Consider the following 25,660-nt stretch of genomic DNA (forward strand, 5'->3'; position numbering starts at 1 on the left):
CCAGCTAATTCCAAAGGGTTCACATACTTTTTCTTGCCACTGTATAAAGGTACTTAAAAGACGCAAGAAATGAAAGAAAAAGATCTGTACAGTATATAGAAAGAAATAATACAGGGAAGGGAACTTCATGCTCTCCATCACTCCTACCCCTGCTCGTGGAGGACACGCTGCTGTTTGATCCGCGCCTCGATCTTGGCGGCAATGTCATCACACAGTTTGGTCATGGAGTCGTCCTGCGGTGTGGTGGGACCACTGTCTGTCCGTATGGTCTCAGAGACAGAGCGCCGGCTCATCTGGCTGTTCATCTGGCTATGGCTGTTCTCAGCTGTTTGACACACTGCCGCATACTGCACTATGCTGTCCTCTGGAAAGAGAAAGGGATCTTCAGTTCAAATCATGGGTGGTCAAAAGTGGCTACAGTGAAATCAAGATGGGTGTAAATGTAGATCTAATAAGTGTGCAAATTACTCTAATACAGTGGGGCAAAAAAATACTTATTTTCCACCATTATTTGCAATAAATTCATTAAAAATCCTACAATGTGATTTTCTGGATTTTTTTTCCTCATTTTGTCTGTCATAGCTGAAGTGTACCTATGATGAAAATTACAGGCCTCTCCCATCTTTTTAAGTGGGAGAACTTGCACAATTGGTGGCTGACTAAATACTTTTTTGCCCCACTGTAACTGTACTATAAATCACAAGATGTCCCTGTTTGGCCTATCATTGAGCCCACATGGTACAATAGCAGGATATACACTGAGTGGACAAAACATTAGGAACAGCTTACTAATATTGAGTTGCACCTCTCTTTTGCCCTTAGAACAGCCTCAATTCGTCGGGGCATGCACTCCACGAGGTCCCGAAAGCGTTCCACAGGGATGCTGGCCCATGTTGACTCCAACGCTTCCCACAGTCGTGTCAAGTTGGCTGGATGTCCTTTGGGTGATGGACCATTCTTGATACACACAGGAAACTGTTGAGCGTGTAAAACCCAGCAGCGCTGCGGTTCTAGATGACTCAAACTGTTGCGCATGGCGCCAACTACCATACATACTCCGTTCAAAAGGCACATAAATCTTTTGTCTTGCCAATTCACCCTCTGAATGGCACACATACACAATCCATCTCTCAATTGCCTCAAGGCTTAAAAATCCTTCTTTAACCTGCCCCCTCCCTTTCATCTACACTGATTAAAGTGGATTTAACAAGTGAATCAATAATGGATCATAGACTGACCAGGTGAATCCAAAACGATGTCATGGAAAGAGTAGATGTCCCTAATGTTTTGTACACTCAGTGTATAGCTTGCTAGCTGTATGGCTGAAGAGTCTGGCAAAAAGTCAGGCTAAGATTCACCAAGAGCAGGACACAAACTGTATAAAATCAGAACAAGCTGTCTCTGGCATAGTATTAACAGGAATGTGGTAGTAGTAGTGGTTATGGATGGGGCCAGGAGTTTTTCTTGACTGTTACCAAACCAGGAAAAAAAACTTTTGACCCCGAGCCAGTTAGGATGGCATGAAAGGTTCTGACCTGAGGCCAGACTGTGACTGAGCTGGCGAGAGTTCATCTCATTGTGAAACTTGTGCTGGGCAGAGCAAAGGTTGCAGAGGTACGTGGCCGTCTTGGTTCTCTCTGTGACTAAGGTGTGCTTTTTCTTGCTCCCTCTGCTCTCGATGACAAATTTACGGTGCTGTGGTAGGACATAGAGGACGGGTTAAGGCATTTACAGATATAACAAGCCAACAAAACAACAGCGACAAAATCTTTATATTCAACTACACTGAACAAAAATAAACGCAACATGTTTCCTCTAAGCTCCGCACCCGGCGTGCAGTAGCCCCTATACTGCCTCCCGGAAGAACTATCGGCCCAGGGAGAGAAGCATGAGATTGAACTCAACTTTCAAGAGTTTTCCCTGTTAACACTATCAACGTTTCTCTTGACTGTGGCAATTGCTATCGAATTAACGCAATATTAGCCACTTTCAATGCAACATACTGAAACAAAACCAACTATGCACGAGATTTTGTTGTTGGCAGAACGCATTGGAGTAGGATTCTATTGAGAACAACCCAGCCCTTACTCTACAAAGACCGGCAGCATAACCAATCAGAGTTGCAGTAGGCCTATATGTAAATAGACCATTACCATATATGGATCTGTGCCATTTACATTGAACTGGACCGTGTTTACAGCTGTGGTCGTGAGTAGATTTGCTTGTTTTGAGATCAAAGCAAGAACTGCATGAAGCCACTTGTGCACATTTTCTTCATACAATCCATCCGGAAAGTATTCAGACCTCTTCCCTTTTTACACATTTTGTTACGTTACAGCCTTATTCTCAAATGGATTAAATGAAACAATTACTCATCAATCTACACACAATACCCCACACTGACAAGTGAAGTACAGCTGAAGTCGAAAGTTTACATAGTGTCTCCTGACCCCTCCTGTCTCAGCCTCCAGTATTTATGCTACAGTAGTTTATGTCGGGGGGCTAGGGTCAGTCTGTTATATCTGGAGTATTTCCCCTGTCTTATCCGGTGTCCTGTGTGAAATGAAGTATGCTCTCTCTAATTCTCTTCCTTTTTTTCTCTCTCTCGGAGCACCTGAGCCCTAGGGCCATGCCTCAGGACTACCTGGCATGATGACTCCTTGTTGTCCCCAGTCCACCTGGCCGTGCTGCTGCTCCAGTTTCAACTGTTCTGCCTGCGGCTATGGAACCCTGACCTGTTCACTGTCATTACTATTATTTGACCATGCTGGTCATTCATGAACATTTGAACATCTTGGCCATGTTCTGTTATAATCTCCACCCGGCACAGCCAGAAGAGGACTGGTTCCTCTCTAGGTTTCTTCCTAGGTTTTGGGCTTTCTAGGCAGTTTTTCCTAGCCACCGTGTTTCTACACCTGTATTGCTTGCTGTTTGGGGTTTAAGACTGGGTTTCTGTACAGCACTTTGATATATCAGCTGATGTAAGAAGGGCTATATAAATACATTTGATTTGGAGTCATTAAAACTCGTTTTTCAACCACTCCACACATTTTTGATTTTGTAAAGTGGTTTCTTGCATCAAACAACACAACAACATTTTAGGTAACCTCCTTGTCTGAAGGACAAGTGGATAAACAGGTTAATGTCATGTCATGCATGTCTCATGGAATGTTGGCCTACATTGAACACCACACATTGGCTGCTACTGTTGGCTGAATGATAGAACAGCTATTTTCTACATTGTTTTTGATGGTAGGCCACTCTGGTAGACCTACATTATGATCAAATAGCCACAGTAGGCTACTTTGCCACTGTTAAAAGTGTAACATAAAGCGGGTACAGCCTCAGCGTTCACAGTAAACTTTTTTTGGAAGTTGCACAGAATTTTCACAATGTTAAAATTTCAGCAGACCTGAAATATGCTCAGTCCGGAAAAAAAATGTGTTTATATCCCTGTTAGTGAGCATTTCTCCTTTGCCAAGATAATCCATCCACCTGACAGGTGTGGCATATCAAGAAGCTAAACAGCAGGATCATTACACAGGTGCACCTTGTGCTGGGGACAATAAAAGGCCACTAAAATGTGCAGTTTTGTCACACAACACAATGCCACAGATTTTAATATATATATTTTTTCATTTCACCTTTATTTAACCAGGTAGGCCAGTTGAGAACAAGTTCTCATTTACAACCTGGCCAAGATAAAGCAAAGTAGTGCGACACAAACACAGAGTTATACATGGGATAAACAAACATACAGTCAATAACACAATAGAAAGTCTATATACAGTGTGTGTAAATGTAGTAAGATTAGGGAGGTAAGGCAATAAATAGGCCATAGTGACGAAATAATTACAATTTCACAATTAAACACGAGTGATAGATGTGCAGAAGATGAATGTGCAAGTAGAGATACTGGGGTGCAAAGGAGTAAAAAATAAATAACAATATGGGGATGAGGTATTGAGTGGGCTATTTACAGATGGGCTGTGTACAGGTGCAATGACGGGTAAGCTGCTCTGACAGCTGATGCTTAAAGTTATTGAGGAAGATATAAGACTCCAGCTTCAGTGTTTTTTGCAATTCGTTCCAGTCATTGGCAGCATAGAACTGGAAGGAAAGGCGGCCAAAGGAGGAGTTGACATTGGGGATGAACAGTGAAATATACCTGCTGGAGCGCGTGCTACGGGTGGGTGCTGCTATGGTGACCAGTGAGCTGAGATAAGGCGAGGCTTTACCTAGCAAAGACTTATAGATGACCTGGAGCCAGTGGGTTTGGCGACGAATATGAAGCGAGGGCTAGCCAACAAGAGCATACAGGTCACAGTGGTGGGTAGTATATGTGGCTTTGATGACAAAACGGATGGCACTGTGATAGACTAGACTACATCCAAATTGCTGAGTAGAGTGTTAGAGGCTATTTTGTAAATTACATCAGTTTTAGTCAGTTTTACTAGGGTATGTTTGGCAGCATGAGTAAAGGATGATTTGTTGCGAAATAGGAAGCCAATTCTAGATTTAATTTTGGATTGGAGATGCTTAATGTGAGTCTGGAAGGAGAGTTTACAGTCTAACCAGACACCTATGTATTTGTAGTTGTCCACATATTCTAAGTCAGAACCATCCAGAGTAGTGATGCTAGACGGGCGGGCGGGTGCGGGCAGCGATCGGCTGAAGAGAATGCATTTAGTTTTACTAGCATTTAAGAGCAGTTGGAAGTCACGGAAGGAGTGTTGTATGGAATTGAAGCTCATCTGGAGGTTTGTTAGCACAATGTCCAAAGAAGGGCTAGAAGTATACAGAATGGTATCATCTGCATAGAGGTGGATCAGAGAATCACCAGCAGCTAGAGCGACATCATTGATATATACCGAGAAAAGAGTCGGCCCGAGAATTGAACCCTGTGGCACTCCCATGGAGACTGCCAGAGGTCCGGACAACAGGCCCTCCGATTTGACACACTGAATTCTATCTGAGAAGTAGTTGGTGAACGAGGCGAGGCAGTCATTTGAGAAACCAAGGCTGTTGAGTCTGCCGTTAAGAGTGCGGTGATTGACAGAGTCAAAAGCCTTGGCCAGGTCGATGGAAACGGCTGCACAGTATTGTCTTTTATCGATGGCGGTTATGACATCGTTTAGGACCTTGAGCGTAGCTGAGGTGCACCCTTTACCAGCTCAGAAACCAGATTTCATAGCGGAGAAGGTACGTTGGGATTCGAAATGGTCGGTGATCTGTATGTACGTTGGGATTCGAAATGGTCGGTGATCTGCTTGTTAACTTGGCTTTCGAAAACTTTAGAAAGGCAGGGTAGGATAGATATAGGTCTGTAACAGTTTTGGGCTCCCCCTTTGAAGAGGGGGATGACTGCGGCAGCTTTCCAATCTTTAGGGATCTCAGACGATACGATTATGGTATGGGCAGGCATAAGCTACGGACAACGAACACAATTGCATTTTATTGACGGCAATTTGAATGCACAGAGATAACGTGAGGCCCATTGTCGTGCCATTCATCCACCGCTATCACCTAATGTTTCAGCATGATAATGCACAGCCCCATATCGCAAGGATCTGTACACAATTCCTGGAAGTTGAAAATGTCCCAGTTCTTCCATGTCTTGCATACTCACCAGATATGTCAACCATTGAGCATGTTTGGGATGCTCTGGATCGACGTGTATGAAATTGTGTTCCAGTTCCCGCTAATATACAGCAACTTCGCACAGCCATTGAAGAGGAGTAGGACAACATTCCATAGACTACAATCAACAGCCTGATCAACCTTGCGAAGGAGATGTGTTTTCTGATCTACGCCCCTACCTTTTTTTAAGTATATGTGATCAACAGATGCATATCTTTATTCCCAGTCATGTGAAATCTATAGATTAGGGCCTAATTAATTAATTTAAATTGACTGATTTCCTTATGTGAACTGTAAGAGCGTCTGCTAAATGACTTAAATGTAAATGTAAATGTAGCTCAGTAAAACGTGTCAAATTGCTGCGTTTATATTTTTGCTCAGTATATTCAGTAAACGTTCACTTTCAACATTCCTCATTTCCCTTCAATAAAGTGCAACACCAACGGGGGAAAAAAACGGTGTTTGCATTATCATAAAGATGCATGATACTCACAGAGGAGGAAATACTGGCCGTTTCCCGCCAGTGGAATGTCTGACTCGTGGAGCGGGAGCCATCTTTAACCTCATACACTATGACTCCTTTGGCACACACTCCTAAGATCAGCTCTCCGATGACTGGCTTCTTCTCGCGACCCACGCGGTAGAACAGAACGCCATACTCAGGAAGCTGCTGGGTTGCCTGGGAGGAAGTAAGATGTTAGACGTTAGAACGGCCGACGTGCAAGCTTCCCGCACGGGCTAAGAATACGAGCCAGATGTGTATGTAATATACAGTATTACCATATGTTTGCCTTTAATGCACTGTGCAGGTGCCACAGTCTTTTAGTGTTATGATTCAAATATTAGTCCACATATTAGTAGTATGGAATGAATTAGACTGACATAACTGTTTTATATATAGATATATATGCACACGACAGTTCAAAAAGTCCATTAAAATAACATCAAATTGATCAGAAATACAGTGTAGACATTGTTAATGTTGTAAATGACTATTGTAGCTGGAAACGGCCGATTTAAAAAAAATTGAATATCTACATAGGCGTAGAGAGGCCCATTATCAGCAACCATCACTCCTGTGTTCCAATGGCACGTTGTGTTAGCTAATCCAAGTTTATCATTTTAAAAGGTTAAATGATCATTAGAAAACCCCTTTGAAATTATGTTAGCACAGATGAAAACGGTTGTTCTGATTAAAGAAGCAATAAAGCTGGCCTTTTTTAGACTAGTTGAGTATCTGGAGCATCGGCATTTGTGGGTTCGATTACAGGCTCAAAATGACCAGAAACAAAGACCTTTCTTCTGGAACTCGTCAGTCTATTCTTGTTCTGAGAAATGACAGCTATTCCATGTGAGAAATTGCCAGGAAACTGAAGATCTCGTACAACGCTGTGTACTACTCCCTTAAAAGAACAGCGCAAACTAGCTCTAACCAGAATAGAAAGAGGAGTGGGAGGCCCCGGTGCACAACTAAGCAAGAGGACAAGTACATTAGTGTCTAGTTTGAGAAAAAGATGGCTCACAAGTCCTTAACTGGCAGCTTCATTAAATAGTACCCATTGGACACTGCTCCAGAGTCGAATGGCGTTGAGCTTTACACCACTCCAGCCTACGCTTGGTATTGTGCATGGTGATCTTAGGCTTGTGCGCAGCTGCTCAGCCACGGAAACCCATTTCACGGAGCTCCTTAACAGTTATTGTGCTGACGTTGCTTCCAGAGGCAGTTTGGAACTAGGTAGTGAGTGTTGCAACTGAGGACAGGCGATATTCATGTGCACCACACATCAGCGGTCTGGTTCTGAGAGCTTGTGTGGCCTACCACTTCGTGGCTGAGCCATTGTTGCTTCGAGATGTTTCCCCTTAACAATAACAGCACTTACAATTTACTGGAGCATCTCTAGCAGGGTATATATTTGACGAACTGACATGTTGGAAAGGTGGCATCCTTTGACGGTGCCACGCTGAAAGTCACTGAGCTATTAAGTAAGGCCATTCTCCTGCCTGTGTTTGTCTATGGAGATTGCATGGCATTGTGCTCGATTTTATACAATTGTCAGCAATGGGTGTGCCTGAAATAGCAGAATCCACTAATTTGAAGGTGTGTCAACGTTCTTTTGTATATTAACAGTGCATTCAGAAAGTATTCAGTCCCCTTGACCTTTTCCACATTTTAAGTTACAGCCTTATTCTAAAATTGATTCAATTGTTTTTTTCTATCAACCTACACACAATACCCCATAATGACAAAGCAAAAAAAAAAAATGGAAATATCACATTTACATAAGTATTCAGACCCTTAACTCAGTACTTTGTTGAAGCACCTTTGGCAGCAATTACAGCCTCTAGTCTTCTTGGGTATGACGCTACAAGCTTGACACACATGTATTTGAGTTTCTCCCATTCTTCTCTTCTCTCTCAAGCTCTGTCAGGTTGGATGGGGAGCGTCACTGCACAGCTCTTTTCAGGTCTCTCCAGATATGTTAGATCGGATTCAAGTCCGGGCTCTGGCTGGGCCACGCAAGGACATTCAGAGACTTGTACCGAAGCCACTCCTGCATGGACTAAGTTTTCATCAACAATCTCTCTGTACTTTGCTACGTTCATCTTTCCATTGATCCTGACTAGTCTCCCAGTCCTTGCCACAGAAAACATCTCCACAGCATAATGCTGCCACCACCATGCTTCACCATAGTGATGGTGCCAGGTTTCCTCCAGACGAGACGTTTGGCATTCAGGCCAAAGAGTTCAATCTTGGTTGTAACATAACAAAATGTGGAAAAAGTCAAAGGGTCTGAATACTTGCCGAATGCACTGTATATACTCGTTATATATATACACTCTTATTAAGGATTAAAATAGGGCAAAAAAAATGTGGTTACATAACTCTATGGAGTGTTTTCATTGGCTCATGTTACCTTTAGGAACTCAAGTTCGGACTCGTCGGTACTCATCGTGGAGTTATTGGCATGTAACCGTAGTAACTCCTCCTTTAGGTAAGGCAAGGCTCTTTTTTCCATGACGCTCTTGGCAACGTACTGGTCTGGTCGATAGTAGTTCCTCCCATAAACCTTTGGGAAATATCAGATAAAAGTCAGTCATCACTCAACTATAACATTTCTAGAGCTAATATTACAAAATATTTGCCATGGATGGGCATTTAAAATTCTTTTACAATTCAAATAATATGACATTTTTATGACAGTCAAAATTTGTAATAATAATGTTTTTTTTTTGCTCTCGACTCTCGACCAATCAGAATGACGCAAATGCACATGGCAGAGATAAACAGCGAACATTCTGCTTTTCTCCGGTGTAACAGTCCTGACCTGTTTTATGTTGTTTTTATGTGTTTATGGTCAGGGCGTTAGGTTTGGGTGGGCAGTCTATGTTATTTGTTTCCATGTTGGTTTTGGTTTGCCTGGTATGGCTCTTGATTAGAGGCAGGTGGTTTGCGTTTTCCTCTAATCAAGAGTCATATTTAGGTAGGGCATTCTCACTGTTTGTTTGTGGGTGATTGTCTCCTGTGTCCGTATGTATGTTCGTACCACATGGGACTGTAGCGTTTGTTTGTTTCGTTTCGTTTCGATGTCGTCTGTTTCCTGTACGTAAGTTTATGTTTAGTTATGTAAGTTTATGTTCAGGTTTCGTCAACGTCGTTTTCTTGTTTTGTAGTTTTGAAATTGTTTTGTTTCGTTTCGTGTTGCCATCGTGTTTATAATAAAGATGGCTTATTTCCCACAAGCTGCGTTTTGGTCTGAAGATCCTTCTCTCCTCACCTCATCCGAGGATGAGGAGAGCACCAGCCGTTACAGAATCACCCACCACGCTAAGACCAAGCGGCAAGGGAAAATTAAACGGAGTAAGGGACAGGAGAGAAAGGAGCAATGGACATGGGATGATGTTTTGGACGGAAAGGGTTGCTACACTTGGGAGGAGATCCTGGCTGGGAGGGATCGCATCCCATGGGAACAGGTGGAGGCACTGAGGAGAGCAGAGGCTACCGGGGAGAGGAACCGGAGCTATGAGGGAACGCGTCTGGCACGGAAGCCGAAAAAGCCCGTAAGTAATTCCCAAAAATTTCTTGGGGGGGGCTAGGAGGTAGTGGGCCAAGGGCAGGTAGGAGACCTGCGCCCACTTCCCAGGCTTACCGTGGAGAGCGGGAGTACGGGCAGGCGCCGTGTTACGCAGTAGAGCGCACGGTGTCTCCTGTACGAGTGCATAGCCCAGTGCGGGTTATTCCACCTCCCCGCACTGGTAGGGCTAGATTGAGTATTGAGCCAGGTGTCATGAGGCCGGCTCAACGCGTCTGGTCTCCAGTGCCTCTCCTCGGGCCGGCATACATGGCACCTGCCTTACGCATGGTTTCCCCGGTTCGCCTACATAGGCCGGTGCGGGTTATTCCACCTCCCCGCACTGGTCGGGCAACCGGGAGCATTCAACCAGGTAAGGTTGGGCAGGCTCAATGCTCAAGAGTGCCAGTACGTCTCCACGGTCCGGTATTTCCGGCACCACCTCCCCGCCCCAGCCTAGTACCTACAGTGTCTACACTATGCACTAGGCTACCAGTGCGTATCCTGAGCCCTGTTCCTCCTCCACGCACTCTCCCTGTAGTGCGTGTATCTAGCCCGGTGCCTCCAGTTCGGGCACCACGCACTAAGCCACCTGTGCGTCTTCAGAGCCCTGAACATACTGTATCTTCTCCCCCTACTAATCCTGATGTGCTTGTCCTCAGCCCGGTGTCACCAGTGCCGGTACCTCGCATCAGGGATAGAGTAGGCTTTGAGAGTACAGTGTGCCCTGTTCCTGCTCCCCGCACTAGTAGGAAGGTGCTTATCCTTAGCCCGGTGCCTCCAGTTCCGGCACCACGCACCAGGTCTACAGTGCACCGTATCCGGCCAGAGCCATCCGTCTCCCCAGCGCCATCTGAGCCATCCGTCTCCCCAGCGCCATCTGAGCCATCCGTCTCCCCAGCGCCATCTGAGCCATCCGTCTCCCCAGCGCCATCTGAGTCATCCGTCTGCCAGGAGCCTGCAAAGCCGCCCGTCTGCCATGAGCCTGCAAAGCCGCCCGTCTGCCATGAGCCTACAGAGCCATCCGCCAGACAGGAGCCGCTAGAGCCGTCAGCCAGACAGGAGCCGCTAGAGCCGCCCGCCAGACAGGATCTGCCAGAGCCGCCAACCAGACAGGATCTGCCAGAGCCGCCAACCAGACAGGATCTGCCAGAGCCGCCAACCAGACAGGATCTGCCAGAGCCGCCAGCGAGCCATGAGCAGCCAGAGCCGTCAGAGAGCCATGAGCAGCCAGAGCCGTCAGAGAGCCATGAGCAGCCAGAGCCGTCAGAGAGCCATGAGCAGCCAGAGCCGTCAGAGAGCCATGAGCAGCCAGAGCCGTCAGAGAGCCATGAGCAGCCAGAGCCGTCAGCCTGCCATGAGCGTCGAGAGCCGTCAGCCTGCCATGAGTGTCGAGAGCCGTCAGCCTGCCATGAGCGTAGAGAGCCGTCAGTCTGCCATGAGTGTCGAGAGCCGTCAGCCTGCATGCACCTGCCAGAGCCGTCCAGCCAGGACCTGCCAGAGCCGTCCAAACAGGACCTGCCAGAGTCCTTCAGCCGGGATCTGCCCCTTGTCCCGGTGTTGCCCCTTGTCCCGGTGCTGCCCCTTGTCCCGGTGCTGCCCCTTGTCCCGGTGCTGCCCCTTGTCCCGGTGCTGCCCCTTGTCCCGGTGCTGCCCCTTGTCCCGGTGCTGCCCCTTGTCCCGGTGCTGCCCCTTATTCCGGTGCTGGTCCTTATCCTGGTGCTGCCCCTTGTTCCGGTGCTGCCCCTTGTTCCGGTGCTGCCCCTTGTCCCGGTGCTACCCCTTGTCCCGGTGCTGCCCCTTGTCCCGGTGCTGGCTGTTTATTTAGGGGAAAGTAGTTTTAGGGTGGTCAGTGGAAGGGGTAGACAGAAGAGGGGAGTGACTATGGTGGTGTGGGGACAGCGTCCTGAGCCGGAACCACCACCGTGGTCAACTGCCCACCCGGACCCTCCCCTGGACTTTGTGCTGGTGCGCCCGGCGTTCGCACCTTGAGGGGGGGGTACTGTAACAGTCCTGACCTGTTTTATGTTGTTTTTATGTGTTTATGGTCAGGGCGTTAGGTTTGGGTGGGCAGTCTATGTTATTTGTTTCTATGTTGGTTTTGGTTTGCCTGGTATGGCTCTTGATTAGAGGCAGGTGGTTTGCGTTTTCCTCTAATCAAGAGTCATATTTAGGTAGGGCATTCTCACTGTTTGTTTGTGGGTGATTGTCTCCTGTGTCCGTATGTATGTTCGTACCACATGGGACTGTAGCGTTTGTTTGTTTCGTTTCGTTTCGATGTCGTCTGTTTCCTGTACGTAAGTTTATGTTTAGTTATGTAAGTTTATGTTCAGGTTTCGTCAACGTCGTTTTCTTGTTTTGTAGTTTTGAAATTGTTTTGTTTCGTTTCGTGTTGCCATCGTGTTTATAATAAAGATGGCTTATTTCCCACAAGCTGCGTTTTGGTCTGAAGATCCTTCTCTCCTCACCTCATCCGAGGATGAGGAGAGCACCAGCCGTTACATCCGGTAGTTTGACTAAAAGCAACAGCGAAAGAGAAGTCCGATTTTCCATGATTCTCTTACAAAAGGGTTTTCTGGAGTGTTTTGCATTGATCCGTGTCATACCGATCATGTCAGGGCAGCCTGGAGTTCTAAATGAGCAGAAGTAGCACAGGAGGAGCTTAACACACCCTTACAAAAAACATTCAAAAGTTTGTTTTATTAAATTCAGAATTTTAAATATCATGGTATATCCTTTTTTTTTTTTGTAGACAGCTTTTTCATTGCTAACCTCTGAAAGTCTAAGCATTTGGGGGGGGGGGGGGGGGGGGGTCTACTAAGCTAACATATGGAATTGTTTTAGGTTGGTCATATTATGGATTTTAATTGTTTGATAAAATATTGAATTAGGCCTTTATTACTGTAGCCCATTTAAAAACACATTGGATACCACATTCATAAATGGCAAAAGAAAACAGTAAAAAAAATAATACATCATAAGGAGAAAAAAAAACAAGGTTTTGAAGTGTCATTCTTTTATCCAGGAAATATAAGAAAGCTCAGGGACAAAAATTGCGGAGACACATTTAACCTCTTTTTTTAATTGGCACAAAACTACCTCCATTCATTTGTATGGGTTAATAACGGACGGGTCCCATGATACTTGTGGGGTCGTAGAGTCTCCCCTTTCCACAATGGGGTCATATTAGTTTGTAGCCCAAACAGGTTGGACGGTACAGACAAAAGTTGGCACATCGGTGATACCGAATACAGACACTTGTGCGGGTCGTAGAGCAAAACGGAGAACACCATTGTGATCGTCAAAGTCTACTCTTTCCATATAGTGTTTATTAGGCACATTCTGATGCTACAGACGTTTTCCTGAGAATACAGATTTGTCTGGATGTGTCCTGGGCTGATAAACAGCACTGTAGCCTGCCACTTTCCACCGCAGATGCGGAAGGCCGAAATAGGCGGATGTGGTGAATTGAGACGGGGCTCATCCTGCAGCTATCGCTAGCTTAAACTGAAGGATTTTGATGTGGATTTTTTTTGTTATAATCATTACTTATTCTACAATATAGAAAATAGTAAAAATAAAGAAAAACCCTTGAATGAGTAGGTGTGTCCAAACTTTTGACTGGTACTGTACGTATGCAGTAAAATCCACCTAGACCTTGACAATCAGGTGACTATACAGGATATATAACTCAAATAAAATGTCTAAAATACCTCAGGCATGCAGTCTCCATACTCTGCTTGGAGAGCCAAGGCACCCAGATATAGGCCTGTCTCTTCATGGCAGGCCAACCTGTCCTCCAGTATATCCTTCCTCAGCTGTAGGTAGTACTGGTGACGAGTCAGTTTGTGCCTGCCAAAAAACGCCATTCACACACAATATGCTTCCATAGAGAAAGCAGTGGGCAATCTGCATTATTGCCTGACCTCTATGAATTCCATAGGTCGACCTTGAATACAATACACTGTAAGCATGAGCGGATGTGAGGTACTTACAAAAGGAGAGAGATGTCGTGGACAAAGAATTTCACCCTGAAGAAAAGGACAAACGTGGAGGTAGGCACTTTCTTCCAACTGTCGGGGGCGACCTTGGATAGCTTTGTGTCATTTTCCAGGAAGAAGAACTCATGATCTAAAACCGAGAGATAAAAAGAAGAGTGACATTTTTAAACACGTGAACCATTTAAAGACAACTTTTAGCTTTTTCATTACTGTAGTTCGAGCACAGCCATACATGACCCAACAGAACACCTCAATGAACTGTTTCCAGTAAACGACATACAATATTTGTGCATTTACCATCAATGTAAGCAAGGCCAAAGTAGAAGTGTTCCACCAGATTGGAGTGGGCGACAATCATATCAAAGACATCCCCTCCTCCTGACTTGACGTCACACTTGACCAGGATGCTCTGTCCGTTTGGCATGACCACACTCAGTTCCCTCATAGTGGAGGGAGACTTCCCTTTCTTTGACTGGATTAAGAGACAGAAAGATAGTGATTCACGTAAAGACCGACTGATGACAGTTGGGGTGATGATAAAAGGCATTTAATGAAGCTCTTGATTTTTATTTTGTTTAACCTTTATTTAACTAGGCAAGTTAGTTAAGTACAAAATTCTTATATACAATGACGGCCCACCCCGGCCAAACCCGGACGATGCTGGGCCAATTGTGCACCGCCCTATGGGACTACAGCCGGATGTGATGCAGCCTGGATAAGAAGAGGTGGTGAGGCCTGACCTGAGCAGGCCAGACTACTGGTCGATGATAAAGTCATAATTACCACAATGGATCCGGGCAGCTCCAAGACAACCAGAGGCTCGTCTAACTTCCTAATGAACTCAGGACCCATATCCTGCAGAAATAAAGAGGAAAACATTAAGAACTACTAAAAATGTCAACTCAATATGTCACATGACTCACTATGATATCATACCTTGGCTTTCTTTTCATTAAGACTGACCGTGGACTCGTTTAGATATGTGTAAAGTACAGGTCTGACACTGCCACGGCGAAAGCCATCCAGGTAAGGGCTACAGGGGCTACGTGACTGATAGCTGCAGTAACTCTCTCGGTGACGTGACCCTTGGGGAATTCTGGGAGAAAATAAAAGACAAGATTACAGGGATAAAATTCTTTAACTTATTGTCCATAGACAGTTGGGTGAACTATCCCTTTAAAAAAAAACTGTACTTGTAAAGCTGATAATATGTGTATTCCCGGGTCAAAATGTGCCTTTTTGTTGTTTGAAAGGCGACAGCTAGGTTCTTACCCTCTGCTGAGCTCAGCTTGGAACGTTGGGGTGCTTCTGTTTCTCAGCGCCCAGGTGGAGTTGTGGTACGAGGCACTTCCTGAGAGACTGTGAAGCCTCTCTCTGACCATCTGACTCCGGTCAGTAAGTTGAGGACCAATCTCAGCCATGGACACATGATCAACCTAGAAAACACAATTGAATGACAGCTGCTGAATTAGATAAGTTGCGCTGACCTATCCTTAAAAATAACCATGGTCTCAAATCAATATGATCTCAATTCAAACCCAGCTGTAGATTGTAGCCAAGATAGAGTTGCAGCCAGTATTGTCACAATATGGAATAGAGGCCAATTTATTTCTAGGAAATTTGACCCTATAATGTCAGTGTGCTGGTCAGCACATGGAGTGTAGAGTGACAGCTATACTGACTACAGGTGCATTGCCTAAACCAAAAAAGGGAATGTGGGTGACTCACAGAGTCCCTGAAGACATCTTGTACTAGCTGTCTGATGAGCTTCTCTGGTGGGGGCAGTTGAGCAGCCTTGATGTGCTGTTCACAGGTCTCCAGCACGGTCACGAGATCTGCTCGCCTGTGGACCGTGTCCTCACACATACTCAGCAAGAGGTTGTTCAGGTCGTCACTCAGCCGAATGGGCTGGTTTTGAGGTAGTTGATAATCAACGGACCAGAAGAGGGTCATTCCTAGGGAATATACAATCATCTGAAGAAAACAAAGAGAAACAAGACAACAGTAAACATGTCGGTCATTCGGTGTTAGAGGAGTAGCGTTTTTAAGTGTTTTTCACAAAATTCCAAATCCATCATGGGCGGACCTCTTGGGTCCGTGAGGCAAATGTGTTCCTTGTAAGGAGAGGGACCTATGTACCGAATTTCATGATTTTAGGTCAAACGGGGTGTGGGCGTGACCTTTCAAAGTTTGAATTTTCAATCGCATGTTATCTGGTCAATCAGTGTCATTTTGTGAACCGTAAGACGCATCATTCACCCAAGGTTCGTCAAAATCGGGCTCGTGCTGTCTGAGACACTGCGTGTGACGAACGTACAAACTAACTGACAGAGACAGATCCACAGGACGAATGAGTAAAATCTTTCCTGAGGAATTCATGCAAAACCGAAAGTCGAGAGCCAAAACAGTGGTGAGATGTCAAGCCAACGGAGACCATAGGAGTTGGCCATATAGTACAGACGGACATGAAATCAGATTAGCAGTGTGATGCGATGACATTGAGATCAGGGGTTTTATTGAGCACCTTCTCCGAGGCCGTCCTGTTGGAGGCAGCGTGCCCCTCCTGTACCTCTGGAGCAGTGAAGGAACCAAGGTTCTCTGACCGGGGACAGCTCTTAAAAGCAAGGTTCCCAGTGGCTGACAGCAGCATTGAGCCAGGGCTCAGTACACTGCACATGTTACCAGGACCTGTCGAGAGGACAAAATACAAACTATTAGAAGTCGAGCACGATATTGTGTTGCCTATCCTTCCCATTCATCTCGGGTTTGAGGCCTATTTCTTCGAATGCATAAAGATGCATATACAAAAACAAGTCATGGGGTATGAAGTCAGCTCAGCATAATGGAGGTCTGCAAACATCTGACACATGTTTTGACAGGGTGTGAACAATCTCTTTTAAGGTCAAAAGATCCTGCCGGTGTGTATTATCATGGGTGAGGAAAAGCATATAAATATGTCCAGGTACCTTTGTGAGAGATTTCCATCAAGGCCTCGGCGGTGCCCAGTAGCAGACACCATACCTCATCCTCCTCCAGAGGTGACCCCCGGGCCTCCAGCACCTCCGCCAGGGTCACGAACGTGCCCATCCTGGGGGGGGACAGCCATGTGTAGATACAGTCATGTTATCTAAATCATTTTTGGAATATCTGCCTCAAAACGCTGTAATAGCGAAACATAAGCAATACATGTTGTTTCAAAAATATGCGAAGCCGTTATTTGGATTACAATGAAAACTGTTGAACCCAAGAGACTTGATTGTTTCCATAAATCATTGAAAAGTGTCCACACAACCATATTATCTAACTGCTTAAATCATTACCGCAAAGTGATATTTTTCTTTGACAAGATAGAGATATTAGGAGAACAGTAAATTTGGTCCATTTAGACAAGTAGCTATAGATGATTATCTACAATGAGTGAGGTGATTGATTGGACTAAAGGGCTCATGCAAAGCAATACAGACGCCCCCCCCCCCTTCAATAGCCACCTGTCCATTTCCCCCCTCTCCCGCTCTCACACATGCACACCGGGCTGTCACACGATGAGCTTCCAGTTTGCCATGTAATAGGCTTTCGCAGAGCCTGGAGGATTTGCTCTGATATGGCTACTCTCTGTGCCTTTCATTTTTCTGCCTCTCGTCACCAAGGTGACTGTGAAGCGTTACAACGAGACGTGACAGTGGTAGCATCCGGCTGAGGTTCTGTGACAATATCAAATGACACTGAACAAAAATATAAAATGCAACAATTTCAACGATTATTTCGACATGGGGCCGTGATTTATCACGCTGCCGCATATGATGGCTGCGGATGAATGGCGCGACAATGGGCCTCAGGATCTTGTCACGGTAGCTCTGTGCATTCAAATTGCCATCGATAAAATTAAGTTGTGTTCGTTGTCCGTAGCTTATGCCTGCCCATACCATAACCCCACCGCCACCATGGGGCACCCTGTTCACAACGTTGACATCAGCAAACCACTCGCCCACAAGACGCCAGACAGAAAATGTTTGCAAATGTATTGAAAAAATAAAATAAATACTAAATCTAATTGACATAACCCTTCACATCCCTGAGTCAATACTTTGTAGAAGCACCTTTGGCAGTGATGACAGCTGTGAGTCATTCTGGGTAAGTCTGGAAGAGCTTTCCACACCTGGATTGTGCAACATTTGCCCATTTATTCTTTTAAAATAATTCTTCAAGCTCTGTCCAATTGGCGTTAATCATTGCTAGACAACCATTTTCAGGTCTTGCCATAGATTTTCAATTAAATTTAAGTCAAAACTGTAACTCGGTCAGTCAGGAACATTCACGTTCTTCTTGGTAAGCAAATATAACACTTTGTAGTCCGGACAAAAAAGTACATTTCTTTGCCACATTTTTTGCAGTACTACTTTAGTGCCTTGTTGCAAACAGGATGCATGTTATGGAATATTTGTATTCTGTACAGGCTTCCTATTTTTACCAATTAGTCAATTAGGTTAGTGTTGTGAAGTAACAGTGTTGTTTATCCATCCTCAGTTTCCTCCTATCACAGCCATTAATTGACTATCGCACCATAGCACTCAACTGTCATCGTGAAGTGCTTTGAGAGACTAGTCAAGGATCATATCACCTCCACCTTACCTGCCATCCTAGACCCACTTCAATTTGCCCAATAGATCCACAGACGATGCAATCGCCACCACACTGCCCTGTCCAATCTGGACAAGAGGCATACCTATGTAAGAATGCTGTTCATTGACTATAGATCAACATTCAACACCATAGTACCCTCCAAGCTCATCGTCAAGCTTGAGGCCTTGGGTCTGAACCCCGCCCTGTGCAACTGGGTCCTGGACTTCCTGATGGGTCGCCCAAAGGTGGTGGGAGGAAACAACACCTCCTCTTTGCTGATCCTCAACACTGGGGCCCCACAAGGGTGTGTACTCAGCCCCCTCCTGTACTTCCTGTTCACCCACGACTGCGTTGCCAAGCACGCCTCCAACTCAATCATCAAGTTTGCAGACGACACAACAGTAGCAGGCTTGATTACCAACAACAATGAGACAGCCTACAGGGAGGAGGTGAGGGCTCTGGGAGTGTGTTGCCAAGACAATAACCTCTCACGCAACGTCTACAAAACTAAGGAGATGATTGTGGACTTCAGGAAACAGCAGAGGGACCACCCCCCTATCCACATTGATGGGACCGCAGTGGAGAAGGTGGAAATTGAAAAGCATCCTGTCGGGCTGCATCACAGCCTGGTACGGAAACTGCACCGCCCACAACCGCAATGCTCTCCAGCGGGAGGTGCGGTCTGCACAACGCATTACTGGGGGCAATCTTTCTGCCCTCCTGGACACTTACAGCACCCGATGCCATAGGAAGGCCAAAAAGATCATCAAAGACATCAACCATCCCAGCCACTGCCTGTTCACCCCGCTATCATCCAGAAGGCCAAGTCAGTACAGGTGCATCAAAGCTGGGACCGAGAGACTGAAAAACCGCTTCCATCTCAAGGCCATCAGACTGTTAAACAGCCATCACTAGCACATCAGAGACGGCTACCTATAGACATAGATTAGGAATCACTGGCCACTTTAAGGAAATGGATCCCTAGCCACTTTAATAATGTCTGCATATCTTGCATTACTCATCTCATATGTATGAACTGCACTCTATACTATCTTAGTCACTTCAATTGTGTGTAAATATTGCATCCCCCATCTCATATGTACATACGGAATTCTCTACTATGCCACTGTATCTTAGTCCAATGCCACTCTGACATATATGTATATATTCTTAATCCATTCCTTACTTAGATTTACGTGTATTTTGGGTAACTGATACCTATTACTTGTTAGATATTACTGCACTGTCGGAGCTTGAAGAACAAGCATTTTGCTACACCCGCAATAACATCTGATAATCACGTATATATGACCAATACATTTGATTTGATTTTGATTTGAACTCTAACTGTTTTAAAGTTGGCTTCATGGTGAAATCCCTGTGGTTTCCTTCCTCTCCGGCAACTGAGTTAAAATATGTCTGTATTTTTGTAGTGACTGGGTGTATTGATACACCATCCAAAGTGTAATTAATAACTTTACCAAGCTCAAAGGGATATTCAATGCCTGAAGAAAAAATAATATATATAAACTTACCCATCAACCAATCGGTGCCCTTCTTTGAGAGGTATTGGAAAACCTCTCTAGTCTTTGTGGTTGAATCTGTGTTTGAAATTAACTTCTCGACTGAGGGACCGTACAGATAATTGGATGTGTGGGGTACAGAGATGAGGAAGTCAGTAACAAATCATGTTAAACACGATTATTGAGCACAGAGTGAGTTCATGCTAATTATTATGTGACTTGTTAAGCTCATTTTCACTCCTGAACTTATTTAGGCTTGACATAACAAAGGGATTTAATACTTATTGACTCAAAACATCCCCGCATTTCATTTTTTATTTATTTGAAAAAAATAATTCCACTTTGACATTATGGGATATTGTGTGGAGGCAAGTGACAAAAAAAAAATCTAAATTTAAATCAATTTTAAAGTCATACTTTAACACAACAAAATGTGGGAAAAGTCAAGGGATGTGAATACTTTCTGAAGGCACTGTACCACCATTGGATCCAAGTCGTTAGAGTATTCACAGCAAATATCACACTGTGGAAGGTGTGAAGAAAATATTGTATGTTTACCACAGATTGTGTTACACAGCAAAATGAGACTTGATTGAATCATGAATTCCATCTCTGTGAAGTATGTAGTTCAGAGAAAAGTTTTTGCATACAAAACCACCCACATATGCAAAAAAATAGAGGAGCAGAACAAAAACATCGAACAGAAGGTTTAGAGAACATTTAATTGGATGCCAAAAAAGGATTAGAACAAAGCAAGCCCATATCTGAAGAGCACATACAGTGGCAAGAAAAAGTATGTGAACCCTTTGGAATTACTTGGATTTCTGCATAAATTAGTCATATCATTTGATCTGATCTTCATCTAAGTGACAACAATAGACAAACACAGTCTGCTTAAACTAATAACACACGAATAATTGCATGTTTCTTGTCTATATAGAATACATCATTTAAACATTCACAGTGTAGGTTGGAAAATATGTGAACCCCTAGACTAATGACTTTTCCAAAAGCTAATTGGAGTCAGGAGTCAGCTAACCTAGAGTCCGATCAATGAGACGAGAATGAAGATCTTGGTTAGAGCTGCCTTGCCCTATAAAAAAGCACTTACAAAATGTGAGAAGCAGTGCCTGATGTGAACCATGCCTCGAACAAAAGAGATCTCAGAAGAACTAAGATTAAGAATTGTTGACCTGCATAAAGCTGGAAAGGGTTACAAATGTATCTCTAAAAGCCTTGATGTTCATCAGTCGAGGGTAAGACAAATTGAGAAGGTTCAGTGCTGTTGCTACTCTCCGCAGGAGTGGCCGTCCTGCAAAGATGACTGCAAGAGCACAGTGCAGAATGCTCAATGAGGTTAAGAAGAATCCTAGAATGTCAGCTAAAGACTTACAAAAATCTCTGGAACATGCTAACATCTCTGTTGACGAGTCTACGGTACGTGAAAAACACTAAACAAGAATGATGTTCATGAGATGACACCACAGAAGAAGCCACTGCTGTCCAAAAAAAACCATTGCTGCACATCCGAAGTTCGCAAAAGTGCACTTGGATGTTGCACAGCACCACTGGCAAAACATTCTGTGGACAGATGAAACTACAGTTGAGTAGTTTGGAAGGAACACACAACTCTATGTGTGGAGAAAAAATGTCACAGCACACCAACATCAAAACCTCCTCCCATCTGTAATGTATGGTGGAGGGAGCATCATGGTTTGGGGCTGCTTTGCTGCCTCAGGGCCTGGACAGCTTGCTATCAGATGGAAAAATTAATTCCCAAGTTTATCAAGACATTTTGCAGGAGAATGTCAGGCTCTGTCCACCAATTGAAGCTCAACAGAAGTTGGGTGATGCAACAGGATAACAACCCAAAACACAGAAGTAAATCAACAACAGAATGGCTTCAACAGAAGAAAATATGCCTTCTGGAGTGGCCCAGTCAGAGTCCTGACCTCAACCTGATTTAAACTGCTGTGGCATGGCCTTGAGAGCGGTTCACACCAGACATCCTAAGAATATTGCTGAACTGAAACAGTTTTGTAAAGATGAATGGTCCAAAAGTCCTCCTGACCATTGTGCAGGTCTGCTCCGCAACTACAGAAAATGTTTGGTTGAGTTTATTGCTGCCAAAGGAGGGTCAACCAGTTATTAAATCCAAGGGTTGACATACTTTTTTCACCCTGCACTGTGAATGTTTACACGGTGTGTTCAATAAAGACATCCAAACGTATAATGGTTTGTGTGTTATTTGTTTAAGCAGACTGTGTTTGTCTATTGTTGTGATTTAGATAAAGATTAGATCTACCTCCTAATAATTTGGTCTATTTCCACCAATGCGGTATTGTAAACACATCATTCGTAGCCGGTGTGTGCTTGTTTGCCCATAACCTGTTTTAGAGAAATGTAATCATTGAATATTGTAAGAGCTTTCATTGTCTGTTTACATGCCCCCTTTATTCATCCTATGGTTCTGACTTGTTGTACAGGGAGTACACTGTAAGAACGGCAGAGGTTCTGAATTCTGTCGCTTGTACATTTCAAAAGCGCTGAACAAATAGTATTATTGCCTACGTCCGTCGTTGGTCACTCATTAATGTCTTAATCGAAATTACGGATTGCCTCTTATCCGCTTGTTGTCCCCTTATACCATAGTTTGTACATCTCAATTGTTAGTAGAAACCACAGTTGTTTAAGCAAGTCAGCCATATCAGCTATGTTCTTTAAAAGGCAGTAAATGAGGCTTAATGAACGGTGATAGAGTTTCTGTGCACCGTTTGTCACCGTTGTAGTGCAATTAAATGTATTGTTTAGTGTTGTTGTGGTCCCGTGTGGCTCAGTTGGTAGAGCATGGCGCTTGCAACGCCAGGGTTGTGGGTTCAATTCCCACGGGGGGACCAGGGTTCAATTCCCACGGGGGGACCAGGATGAATATGTATGAACTTTCCAATTTGTAAGTCGCTCTGGATAAGAGCGTCTGCTAAAATGTAAATGTTGTTAATGTAATTCATGAAAGCACACAAATTTGATCAATTGTTGCGTAGGGGCTTTGCTGGCATGCATCACACATTTATTTTATTTGCCCCACCAAGATTTACATGCTAAAATCGCCACTGCTAGCAAGCTAGCCAACATTAGCCAGTTAGCTAAGTCAGTTAACCCACTGTTCCCCGGACGCCGAAGACGTGGATGTCGATTATGGCAGCCCCCTGCACCTCTCTGGTTCAGAGGGCTTTGGTTAAATGCGGGAAGAAACATTACAGTTGAATACATTCAATTGGACAACTGACTAGGTTTCCTCCTTTCCCCTAGCTTGGATGCTTGACTGCTGTTAGATCAGAACACTCGGATCAACCCATCTCCTCCGCCAGAGCGTCCAGTGCGTTCTGAACGCACACTGGATTTACGAACGGACGATCTGACAACGCTATGCGTTTACGAGCGCACTCTGAGGACACTCTGGCACTCCAGATTGAATTTACGAACACACCCTTAGTATAAACCAGCCTTTAGTCTTGAAATCTTTGGTTGTTTAGTACATGGCCTCACATCTGAATCGTTAATAAAGAGCTGGGTGGGGATAAAGCTTAAGCGGGTGTGAACAACGCTGAATGGGTGTAGACAAAAAAAGAGCTGTCCAGTAGGTGTACCAAAACTTTCAAGGGCCATTTTCTCAAAAAGTGAGGTTACAAGTTTATCAACTTTCAAAGCAGAATTACTTCCCATTGTACCTCAACTGTAGTGTATGATATACCAATTTTTAGCTCTGAGTCTCTACTTTTATCCAATGTAAAAAACACAATTTTAAATGTTGCTATATAAGACCTGAATCGAGCCGGTCGGTCACATTTGTTAACTTGTCGACACGTTAACAGGCTATTTATTGTATTTTAAACGTGATAATGAATTCTGCTTGGTTATCAATGGAACTAAATATCAACATTAGAAGGAGATTTATCTTCCGCTTGGATATTTCCATCTGTGCCACTGACTTAGTCTGGCTTTAATTCCAGTTTGTTTTTCAAATGAATCAGTCATGTTGGATTCACATCTCCAACTCAACCAAAAATCTAAGTTAAAGAATAGGATTAGGCCTAAATCAAACTTAAGTTTAATTTAAGTTTAATTTGATTTAACTGAGATTTTGGTTGAGGTGGAAAGTGAATCCAACATATAAATTATTAATTTGTCGACAAACTGGAATTAAATAATTTTTTCAATTTGGACATAAAGGCATGGTAACTGGCTATATTTATGCTGTCATTGCATTTAAAACACAAAATATAAAAATATATTGCCCAATAATTTAATTGATGGGCTAAAATGACACCATAACATATATGCTTCCCTAAAGATAACATATCTTTAGGTTGAGATCATGCCTACCAGGCTATTGTCAAGAAACTGTTGTAATTCAACCGTTAACTACCTAATGGAAAGCTAAACCCATAGTTAACTCCTAATGACATATCGGCATTCACTCATTGGCTGTGGTACGCAACTTTTACGCATTCATAGAATACCACATTTGTGTAGAATACATGTAGGTCTATATTTTTGCGGAATTATATCCAATTAAACCCAAAACTTTACCTTAATTAATTCGATATCGGAAGTCCCTCTTAATTTCTTCAGAATACCTGCAGCTCGAATGTAATCCTCTCAAGCATCACATGGCATTCCACCTGTGGCTGTGCTCTCCGTCGGCAAATGTGTCTAGCCTATCAGGGGACTTTCACCTATCCATCTATAATTCCATCACACGACAGCGTGGAAATAACACATTTCTCCATCGCATATAACGCTCTGGACTCACACGTAGTTACCTGTCTATACTGTGGTTCTGTTAATTTGGACTATTTTTAGACTCCAGCTATAAGAACTCAATTGGATTACGCAGGAGCAGTGTGACAAGTGGCGAGGCAGTGCGCAACCAATTGGTGTGGCCAAGTACTCTGAGCAGCATATACTGTAGCTAATGGTCGTGCTCCCTTGCGCAGACCTTGCATGCATCAACCAATGGTTGCGTGCGACGTCATCAGCTGTGTAATCGACTGACAGATTGCGAAATATATGATGTGGTTAGCTGATACTTTACCTGATAAATACCTTTATAGGCGTTGTTAAATCTGGCAGGAGTCAGCAACGCCTGGGCAGAGGAACGCGCCCAATCTGTCAGTTGAACAGTGAGGTGAAAGGTGAGACAAGTATGTTCCGCTCATTTCCAGTAACCCAAAGTATGTTAAAAAATAGCCCTATTTCTTTTTTAATGCGAACTTCAAAAATCACGTGTGGTTGTTGTTTGGCTAAAGACGCCAACTCCCCCTCTCTCTTTTCTCTCTTTCTCGCTCTTCTGTCTCTCTCTCTTTTTCTCTCTTTTTCTCTCCTTCTCTCTCTCTTTCTCTTTCTCTTTCTCTCTCTCTCTTTTCTCTCTCTCACACACACTCCTCCTTCTCTCTCTCACACACACACACTCCGTTCTCTCACACACACACACACACACACACACACACACACACACACACACACACACTCTATTTCTCTCACTATCTCTCTCTCTCACACACACACACACACACACACACACACACACACACACACACACACACACACAATATCTCTATCTCAATTTCAATTTAAGGGGCTTTATTGGCATGAGAAACATATGTTGACATTGTCAAAGCAAGTAAATTAGATAATAAACAAAGGTGAAATAAACAATACAAAATGTACAGTAAACATTACACTTACAAAAGTTCCAAAATAATAAAGACATTTCAAATGTCATATTATCAAATCAAATCAAATG

The 25,660-nt window shown here is 44.0% G+C and overlaps 1 protein-coding gene across 2 annotated transcripts in view; it reads right to left on the reverse strand.

Moving 5' to 3' along the window:
* The window catches only part of LOC129829178 (FERM and PDZ domain-containing protein 2-like), a 44,735-nt gene extending 19,522 nt beyond the window's left edge, over positions 1 to 25,213 (reverse strand). The window contains exons 1-14 of one of the 2 annotated variants that reach the window (XM_055890783.1): positions 24,950 to 25,213; positions 16,678 to 16,799; positions 16,236 to 16,399; positions 15,440 to 15,685; positions 14,984 to 15,147; positions 14,648 to 14,807; positions 14,495 to 14,566; positions 14,009 to 14,183; positions 13,706 to 13,841; positions 13,424 to 13,562; positions 8,556 to 8,708; positions 6,134 to 6,319; positions 1,536 to 1,695; positions 148 to 364 (exon numbers count right to left, since the gene is read on the reverse strand). In XM_055890783.1, coding sequence (XP_055746758.1) covers positions 148 to 364; positions 1,536 to 1,695; positions 6,134 to 6,319; positions 8,556 to 8,708; positions 13,424 to 13,562; positions 13,706 to 13,841; positions 14,009 to 14,183; positions 14,495 to 14,566; positions 14,648 to 14,807; positions 14,984 to 15,147; positions 15,440 to 15,685; positions 16,236 to 16,399; positions 16,678 to 16,798 — 2,093 coding nt within the window. In that variant the 5' untranslated portion in view covers position 16,799; positions 24,950 to 25,213. Of the gene's footprint in view, positions 1 to 147; positions 365 to 1,535; positions 1,696 to 6,133; positions 6,320 to 8,555; positions 8,709 to 13,423; positions 13,563 to 13,705; positions 13,842 to 14,008; positions 14,184 to 14,494; positions 14,567 to 14,647; positions 14,808 to 14,983; positions 15,148 to 15,439; positions 15,686 to 16,235; positions 16,400 to 16,677; positions 16,800 to 24,444; positions 24,757 to 24,949 lie in introns of those variants that run through there. The other variant, XM_055890782.1, reaches the window with a different exon arrangement.
* Positions 25,214 to 25,660: the final 447 nt, after the last annotated feature.

The sequence above is a fragment of the Salvelinus fontinalis genome, chromosome 30 (genome assembly GCF_029448725.1).
Source record: "Salvelinus fontinalis isolate EN_2023a chromosome 30, ASM2944872v1, whole genome shotgun sequence".
Lineage (NCBI taxonomy): Eukaryota > Metazoa > Chordata > Actinopteri > Salmoniformes > Salmonidae > Salvelinus > Salvelinus fontinalis.